At 32.8% G+C, this 10171-nt stretch overlaps 1 protein-coding gene across 1 annotated transcript; it reads right to left on the bottom strand.

Moving 5' to 3' along the window:
* Positions 1-8390: 8390 nt before the first annotated feature.
* On the bottom strand, positions 8391-9714 carry LOC112528178 (24-methylenesterol C-methyltransferase 2-like). Its single transcript, XM_025139139.1, has one exon. The coding sequence runs from the start codon at positions 9695-9697 to the stop codon at positions 8615-8617; it is 1083 nt and encodes a 360-aa protein (XP_024994907.1). The 5' UTR covers positions 9698-9714; the 3' UTR covers positions 8391-8614.
* Positions 9715-10171: the final 457 nt, after the last annotated feature.

The following is a 10171-nucleotide window of genomic DNA, read 5'->3' as shown; positions in this document are numbered from 1 at the left end:
AGCTTCTATCTATGCCTGCTTTCAAATTTAATGAGTCCAAAATGCAACGAAGTTTGTCTGCTTTCTTATTTAGTTTAACAATAAAAAAAATCTCGGTTAGTGTAATAAGCGTTCAGTATTTCCTATTTCATACACATTTTGAGCGGTAATCGGGCAGAGATTGTAACTGTTGATGTAGATGCAAATTTATATTCTACTTCTTGATTATGTGGCAAAATCAACCGATGCCACCTAGAAGGATCATAGGGAGACTAGGAAGAACTGAAAGTTTGGTACACTAAATAGGAACTAAGACAAACTTCGTTAATTTGTTAGATGCATTTTGCTCAATATAATATTTTCGTTTTATGATGCTAGAGAACTTGAAGGAGTGGTCAAACATGCGGTATACTAGCTTTGTTAGGTTGAGATGTAACTTGCATTAAGGGTCTTGTTTCCTTTTGGTTAGCCCCTTCTCCAGATACGAGATTTGACTAATCTAGAGCATGATGTGCAAAATCATTATGACAGTATTGCTCTAGATTGGTAAATTACTAAACCACCCATGTCAAATTAAAACCCAAAAACGTTCTACAATTCCTTCGCTCGCTTTCTTCACTCAAGCTCGTCCATTCTAGTCCCATCTAATCATGTCCAGTCTCGTCCATGTATCAAACGCATCCTAAAGGTCATCTTCAAAAAGCCACAAGATACTCAAATTGACGTCGTTCCCGTTTGGAATTTTATTAAAGCACCCGAAGTTCCATTAGGCTTTTAACTAGGAAATTGACATTCTTGTCTCATCAGGATCTAGAGGTGGATGTAAGTAGACATGTCATCGATATAAAAAGGTAGAGGGGTTGTTTTTTTCTTTTTGGGTAAATCTTGTATGGAAAAGAAATAGAGGTTGATATTGGATACTTATACATGAAGGGGCTGTTTGGCAATTGTTAAATGGTTTGGTGCAGAATGATTAAGAGGCTCTCATGATATAGTGCAAAATGAAATATAATTGTTTGGTAATTGTGTACAATGAAATTAGGGCTCTTAATGGTTAAGGGAGATCCAGGATACAAAATCATTCAAAGGGTTTTAGAACCATTAAGAGACATACTTTTTTTTTTTGTTAAACAAGATTCACCTCTTAATGATTCAGAGGTTATCTCTTAATAGAACTATTAAGAGGTAAACAAACAACCTCGAAAACTTTTGTATGAGATTTGCCCCCACCTTCAAATGTGTAATAACCCTTGGCTTACAAACTACCTCATCTGCTTGCAAAGTAGAACTTCAAAAATATTTGTTTGCAGTTAATTAAAAACTTGGAACTAAAGCCCACAATTTGGACACATTTGGAAATTGTACAAAATAGTTTAATTCATTTTATAGTTGTTTTTTACTCGATTCATCGAAATAGCCAAGATTTCGTAAATAACGTTTAAACAACTTGGGATATCTACTTTTTATGAATTTAATATTCATAAAATAACACTCTAACAACTTGTTAAAGTGCTATTTCCAAAATGGTGATATGATAGGTGACATTTTAGCAACTTTAGCAAGTTGTGTAAGTGATATTTTCGCGTTATTATTTCACAAGTAACATTTTAGCAACTTGTTAAAGTGGTACTTTTATGAATATTAAACTCATAAAAAAAAAAAGTTTTGCAAGTTGCTAAAGTGTTAGTTATAATGTTCAAGTGTTGTTAAACCAAACCAAACCAAACCAAACCAAACCAAACCAAACTAGCTTAGTAAATCTCATTCGAAAGTAGGGTTTAGGAGGGTTAAGATGTACGTAAACATTACCTCAACCATTAAGATCGAGATGATGCTTCCATGATATCCCCGGCTTGTGCACCACATAAGGTGTATGCAAACATGCAATAATTGTGTGCACAGCTCAATGGTGTATAGGTAAACGATATAATAAGGTAAAACATGTATTACAAGTAGAAATAATGTATATAACATCCTGCTAAAATTCATTCACTCTACTCTTATGTCCCCAATAACTCCTATCAGATGTCATATTCTCATAAATGTCTGAAGTTGTCATGTCCATTGTCAGCTGGTCATCCCACGTTCTCCTAATGCTACCCCGCCTCCTCATCTTCTCAGCCATCACCCAATCCACTGTTCTCGTTGGTGATGTCAATCGTCTCCTTCTTGTTTCACGTGTTACTAGGGGTTGTTAGTTTGTAATATTATATATATATATATCATTGCATAAAATATAAATATTTTCGTTCTCGGACGTATAGCTCAGTTGGCAAGAGACAGAACGATGCTTAAAATACAACTATTTTCCATTAAACATGTAATTTAATTAATTAGTTTGATAATTATATATCAACGATTATTTTATAGCTACCAAGAAACATTATATGTTGGAGGAACTAAAATCCCCTAATCATGACACTTAGTAATTTCAAAAACGTCGAGCTTAATGTCTGTATCATATCAAAGAAAACCCAAACACCATTGTTCTAACATATTGATTGCAAGCTTTACCCATACCTGGTAACTGGTATCAATAAAGGGTGTTGTTCGAGAAATTTAACCACTAAAAAACTGAAGGGTTCTTTATTTTATTTTTCTATTAAGAGTTAAGATGATTTGATATGGACACTATACACATGATTATCTAATTCAACTCTTTATATCCAATTTTTTTAAAAGTAAATGAAAAATAAATGTTGTTTAATAACTAAGAGAACAAGCATTCAACTTATTAAGATGATTAAACAAATCCTAACATATATCAAAAGAAATAATTTTTCACATATATTGAAATGAAATGGAGCAAAAGTTGTACAAAATGTATTTAAATACTTGCAACCTCTTGCATCATTATATATATAGAGAGAGATGTGGGTTATTATACAACCTCTTACATTTGTACAACCAATACAACTCAATCTCAACCGTTCATTTAATTTGATGAATATGTAATTTCATTAAAAGTTTTGATTGTTTTCTAATATAAAGTATTGATCATAATTAATGAACCTTATTCGTCTTCCATAAATATTTAAATCATAATAAATGAACTCTCATTATTTTCATAAATATTTCAATTTATTGGGTTGCATTGGTTGTACAAATGTGATGAATTGCATTCGAAACAATCATGCCCAATCTATTTTGAGGCACACCAAAAAGTTAAATGTTTTTTAAGCTTTAACGGGTTAGTTCAATAAGGATTCACCTTTAGAACTCTTTCTCAAATGTCATTAGTTCAACTCCTTCTAAAACCACTGTAAATCTTTTCTAGTTGGTCTTTGAAGGCATCTCCAATGGGGTGCCATGGAGAGTGTAATGGGAGGGGAGTTCAATGGGAATGACACGCATCATGGAGGAAAATGGGACCCTTTATTTTTATTTTTTTTATTTTTTTTATAATTAAATTTGTAAGGATTTAATTATGATATTATATATATATATATATATATATATANATGATATTTATTAATCAATAAATTAATTTTTATTTTTATTTTTCTTAATTTATAAAAACAACATAATTAATAAAACATTTCATTAATTTCAAAATACATTACATTAATAAGATATTACATTAATTTTAAAATACATGACATAAACTACATTTATTTTTAATTTCATGCTTGTGAATAATGTTCCCAAATATGTTCCGTTAAATTTGTTGGTAAAATTATATTTATAGATAATATATATATATATATATATATATATATATGATGTGGAAATCCATTAAACTCATTGGAGTGTTATGGAGTGTGGGTATAAAATGATAGAGTTATATGGTGAGTGGAATGCTGATGTGGTAGTCCATGACACTCTGATAGAGTGTCATGCACTGGAGATGCCCTGAGGTCTCATCAAATTAATTGAGATACGTACAAACTGGTCCTAACACAGTTATTAAGAGACTTAATAATGTTCTGCGGTTTTGTGCACTCTTGGAGGACGGCCCCGGTGTACAAAGGTCTTGCTTGCTGGTAATAACTAAACATTTATGAGAAGATTATAGGAGTTTAATGCGTCAATACGTCCAAAAAGAATATCACTATGTGTGAATTAAAACATAATGAATATGTAAAATCTAATATCAAATAAATAAAAAGGATATAATTAATATAATTGCCATAATTAAATTTATGCCCGTAATATACTTTTAAAATTAATGTATAATTAAAATTTTGTGAAAATTATTATGCCACCAAAAGGGTAAAAAGGGTATCTATAAATTCTTGAAATCCTTGATGATCCATCATCCATTACAATACAAATTCTTAACTGTCATGTTAATTTTGGATGTTACTTAAAAATTACAATCCACTACAATAATTTCTTAAACGACAACAAAAATATAATTAAAATATTTTTTACTATAATTTAATACCAAATAATTTATTAATTAAGTAATTATTAGTAAAATATTTTATTTTAATTTATAAATTGTTTTTGATTCCTTAAATAAATGTTTATAATTATGTATTAAAAAATATTTTTTTTTTTAAGTTTCTTATAGTTTTAATTAATAGAAAAGGAAAAATGATATCAAAATATAAAACGTTTAATAATGCTAAAATATTGATTTAAACACATAATGGGTCCCACAACAATGACGGGACCATAAAAAAGACCATAAAATCATCCACATCCCTGCAATCCATTTACACTTTCAATTGTGCCATATCAGCTTTTGCAATTATCTTCCACACACCTGCAATTCACCTACAACACTTTCAACTGTGCCACGTCACCTACACTTTCAAAAGTGGTCCCCACTACAACATTTATTAACTATTTTATAAATTATTTATATATACATTCTAATTATTTTTTAATTAATAACATGTTTTATTTTAATTCAATGTTAATTAAAACGATTAATATATGATATAATATGATATAATTTTATATATTAGATTAAAGTTTTATGTAATTATAAAATTTAATGTTTAAAATAATTTAATTTATTATATAGTTAATGTAATTAAAAATATATTAACATTATTAATTTATAAAATTAATTGTTTTGTATAAAAATAGTTTATTTAAATAATTAAAAGAAAAAAATAAAATTGGAGAGAAGTGAGTGGGCCATGTGGCTTGCAAATTGACTTGCAAATTTTACAAGTGAAATCCTATGTGGCACAAAATTGCATTTTTGCAATTGCTTTTGCAATCCATTTGCAACCCCTATGTGGGTGCTCTTACAATTTAATAAATAAAAAATCACATCAATATTAAATAACGATCATTTTTTTATAACCGAAACCCCGTGTAGTAAATTATTCACATTTTTTTACAAGCATACTTCATGAAAAATGAAAAAACATGTGACGTACAAAATCATACTTACAAGTTACAACCAAGGTGTTTAAAAACTTGACCAATCAGTCAACTCAATCCAATGCAAAAAATCTAACACGAAACAACATGATGTCTAATCGAGTTGCAAAATCTTCAAATTATATGTATCGAATTGGAATTGGGTTACGGTCATTTGAACTCAACCTAACATGATGAACCCAACAATTCTTTTATTTATTGAATTCAATCTGATCCTTATTAATACTTATATTGAATAATTACACCATCATGTACCTTTTTCATATACATATATTTTCAATCTCTTCTTTATCTATATATAATTCATTTGTATATATATTTAGTAAACGTGAACTTATATATGCAAATTAAAAAAAGTAGTTGAATGTAATATAATAAAAATTCAAGGAGTATAAATAAGTTGTATCTAATGATTGATGATGAAAAATGAATTATAAGTAAAGAAAACAACATATTCAAGGTTTCGATGTACCGAAATACCAACCCGACCAACCTGTACAGTCTGAGTTGGGTTGGATTGCACTTTGATTGGTTTGGTTTGGTTTGGGTTGAGTTAAGTTTTTTCAAACCACAAACATTAAGTTGGATTGTTCAACTATTTTCAATCCAACCCATGAACACCCCTACTCACAACCACCATAATTTTTTAATAAGAAATCCTACCTTTCATTAATAAATCCTTGTAATGGATGTTTAATAGTTTCAGATTCCATCTATTAAATCTTGGTTGGGTGGTTAATAGTTTCAGAAATCCTACATTTCTTAAAAGAACATTTTATCCATCACTTATGCATTCTCATATAAAAGGTTAGTGTTCTAAACCACAAGGGTGATGTTTGATTGGTTTCAGCTTAGCTCTAAAGGTCAAAAGTACTAGGAGATCTCAGGTTCAAATTCAAGGAGGAATAAAAATCCTCTTATGACCACGGAGGTTCAAATGCGGTGACTCCGAGCTATCAACAAAGCAGGTGGTCGCTCTGGAATTAGTCAGCTCGCATAACGGGTTGGATATCCAGGTTAATAAAAAAAAGGTTAGTGTTCTAAGAATGTTTACTTTTTAAGTGATAAAAGAGCTTCAAATTTATTACCGTCCTTTTATGTCTTATTAGTCTCTTACCGTCCTCTTATTTTTATTCATCGAACAAAGGATATAAACCCATGGCTCCTCACATTAAAAAAGTGGGCCTAACCCTTGGGGATGTGGTAATACATCTAAGAAATTAGCGTGGCACCGTTCGAGGTATTTTTGTAAGTCCTCGAAATTAATTGTAGATGCATGAATGTGATGTACCAAAAAATCCGCCACAAATTGGGAGAATTTGGCCCTACTTTAAATTTCGGCCGACTCTTTGGCCTTAAAGAAGTTTTTCCTTATTTTCTCTATTTTAGATAACATAAAGAATCTGTTGGAGCAAAATAGAGAACAAAATTTTCATTCTCAGGTTATTTCTTACTGGAATCATTCTTTTTCTCTATTCCTATGGGTAAAGTAAAAAGTGCAAGATCTACGTACATCTTAACAACCAGATATTACTTTCAGACAAACGATGACAGGTACGTTTGGTTTTGTTTAGATAAAGTTGTAATCTTCCATCAAAAAAACAAATCCAAATAACATATCATATGATCCAAAAGATACAGAACCAAACAAACAAACAAACACACACAAACAATAGATACATTTTACCAACTATTTCCTTGTACCAAATTCACCTACCTGGACACTATTTTGGACGATCCAATAACAAAAAGTTGTTTATAAAAAACAAATACCAGCTTGAACAAACATTTATAATTCATAAAACGAGCCGGCAGAGAACAATAAGCATAAAGATTCAAGATTCAGGATTTAGGATCCATTGTAAGGTAGTGTTCATTCAGATCTGAATAAGATTAAACTATACTTCTTGGTGCTGCTCATGTTCAGAACAAGGGAGTTGAATCTACAAACCAACAACAGTCCAAGTACAAAATGATATAAAATAAACGTCTATTTGATCAAATTACAATCTTTTTGGGTTTTTTATGTGTAATTGTTTAAGCATCTGCAATAAAAAGTTTCAAAACCACCTTTTATCACCAATGATAACTATTTAACCCAAACTGAACATCTCAAAGGAACACACAAGGCTAAGGCCTAAGGGGTTGTTTTTTTTTCCAACTAAGCCCTGTATCGGTTAAGTTGTGGATAAATGTGTCTGATTTACGGCAGACCAATGGGTTTGAGTATGGCAAAAAGAGAGTGTTGGATTATTTTTAAGGATTTTCTGGTATTAATTTGTTTAAAGTGGCTTAATAGGGACTAGTGAGGGGTCCTGGTTCATTTCGTATAGCCATTTTTGCCTAATAGCTTAAGGAATATTCTGTAAATAAGGTGTCAAGACCATTAAACAGTGAGCAGTTAGCCCCTAAGACTGTTATTTAATGCACACAAGAATGGGAGTGGACCACAAATGATTAACCAAACTCTGACATACTGAGCTATGGTTTGGAATCCTTGTCATGTGAGGTCTCAAATCGATTAATCTATTCAAAAGGTATCACATGACTTGCCAACTTCACGTGAACATCTCCTCCAATCTAATCTTTTACACACAGTATCAGTCTAGAAGAAAGTTGGAATCTCCTTTCTGCTGGCATTTTAGTTTTACAGCTATAATGCCAACCTAATCAGATCTACAAAGTGGTTATCATCTCCGAAAATGAAACCCCAAAAGATAATAAACCAGATCTACATAGTGGTTATCATGACCAAACCAACATAATTCACTTATAAGTAATTCAATCGTTATAGAGGCATGCATTCCCAAGATTCCTTAACTCAATTATTACTTAGTAAAGTTGGAGTGGGGTTAGAAAGACCCTTTCTGTTATCATCGATTCAAACTCAAAAGGTAGAATCTTTCCTAATTCCAAAAGATAACTGAAGGAATACCAAGAACTTCTTGATTGCATACCCTTTTGATAAGGAGAAACATCAATGGAAACTTCTGCAAAATCTAACGTACAAAGCTAAGAGGACAAATTCAGACTGATTCAGGGAAGTAAACACCATGGATTTCAAAATTGCATAATCTAGGAACTAAATTAATGGCAAATTCTGCAAAATCTAGTTCTTTTCCCACTAAACAGAATGAGTGATTAAATTAAAAGAGAGCGAATCAAACTGTAATGAAACAGATAAATCATACTAATAATTAAAAATAACCAAAAGAGCTAGATTTGGAAGGAAAAAGAACAGAGTACGAAGAAACAAACGACTGAAATTGAGAATTAACCTCAAGGAAGAGCATCAAGATTCTTGCGATTTCTCTGGTTTTTTCAAGAGAATCATATGCATTGGGCTGAAAATGCCGGTATCTCCTCCTCTGGTGAGATAATCGGCGGTCTTGAACAGCATCTCGTGAACATCTACAGTTCCTTTTGGAGCAACACCGAGCGTCTCAAGCACCATGACTAAAATGTGGTTTCTCCAATACGCAATTCGCCCCATCTTCAACCTCGACCACCATGGCTGCGACGGAGGCTTCGCCAAATCCTTCTCTTTCACCACCTCAAACCCTACCTTCTTCGCCACCTCAGCAATGTCGGAGTAATTCCTCAATCCAGGCAAGGCATCACCTCTCTCGATCCCCTGAATAATTTCCACATGTTCCGGATCTTCTCCTCGGTATAATTCGGTTGTTACCCATTCGTATGAAACGTACATCGATCCAGGCTTCAAAACCCTAAAAATCTCGCTGTAAACATCCTCCAGCTTCGGCGCGTGGCAAGTCGCTTCGATCGAGTACGCACCGTCGAAACTCTCGTCTTCAAACGGCATTTCTAAAAAGTTACCACAAACAACATCACATAGCTTATCCAATCCAGCTTTCTTATTATGCGCATTCGCTCGGCTCACTTGATACTCATTGATGGTAATTCCGACGACGTTACAACCTGAATGCGCAGCAATTGCACGCATCGGACCTCCGACACCGCATCCCGCATCAAGGATCTTCTGCCCAGGTTTTACACCAATCAGATCTACAGCCATCTCTTCATGGATTCTGGTGGACTCAAGGTTGGATTTCCCAGGGATTGCAGGAGAAAAATGAAACGATTGTCCCCATCCCCATTCGTAGATATCAGTGACGAGATTATAAAAGGTGTCGACGAAGTCCGGAACTTTCTCCGCCTTCTCGATCTCTTTGGGACGGCGGAAGAAAGACCAGTACTGATTGTAATTATCTTGAACATTTTCACGTTGGATTGAGCCTCCGGAGAGTTGAACGGCGTGTTTTCCTTTCTGTTCGGCGGATCCAAGGACACAGACGAACCAGTAAAGGCCGCCGGCGAGGAGGGAGACGGTGCAGGCGAGAGTGAGAGAGTCCATGGATTCTGTAGAGAGAAAGCAGATGTGAGTGTGAAGCAGGGTAGGGGGGTGGGAATGCGGTTCTTATCATGGGGATGAATCTGTGTCTTCTGATTTTTATTTTTTATTCTGATTTTTTTTATTTCTGTGGTCCCGACCACGTTTTGCCACGTCAAACAATAAGTGGATGGGGCATAGGAACCAATCGAGTTTTGGTGTGGTTTGAATTTGAATGAATCGTCGAATTATATAGATACATGAATTTAAGGTTACCTTTCATAAAATAATTGTTAAATAAATTATATTTAATAAAACTAGTCGATAAAAATATAAAATGATTAAAAAATATCTATACTATCTTATAAAGCATTTGGCTAAAACTCTTAAAACTCTTAAAAACTCTTAAAGACAACCTCTATTGCTATTTGCTAATGGTACAACCTGTTAAAGTCATCCCTAAACTCGTTCATCCCTATCCGATTTTATTCTTATCCT

Source organism: Cynara cardunculus, assembly GCF_001531365.2.
Source record: "Cynara cardunculus var. scolymus isolate 2C chromosome LG 15, CcrdV1, whole genome shotgun sequence".
Lineage (NCBI taxonomy): Eukaryota > Viridiplantae > Streptophyta > Magnoliopsida > Asterales > Asteraceae > Cynara > Cynara cardunculus.
This window is presented reverse-complemented; position numbering and strand designations above follow the sequence as displayed.

Coding starts and splice junctions, on each gene's coding strand:
- LOC112528178 (XM_025139139.1), bottom strand. CDS start 9,697: ATGGACTCTCTCACTCTCGCCTGCACCGTCTCCCTCCTCGCCGGCGGC.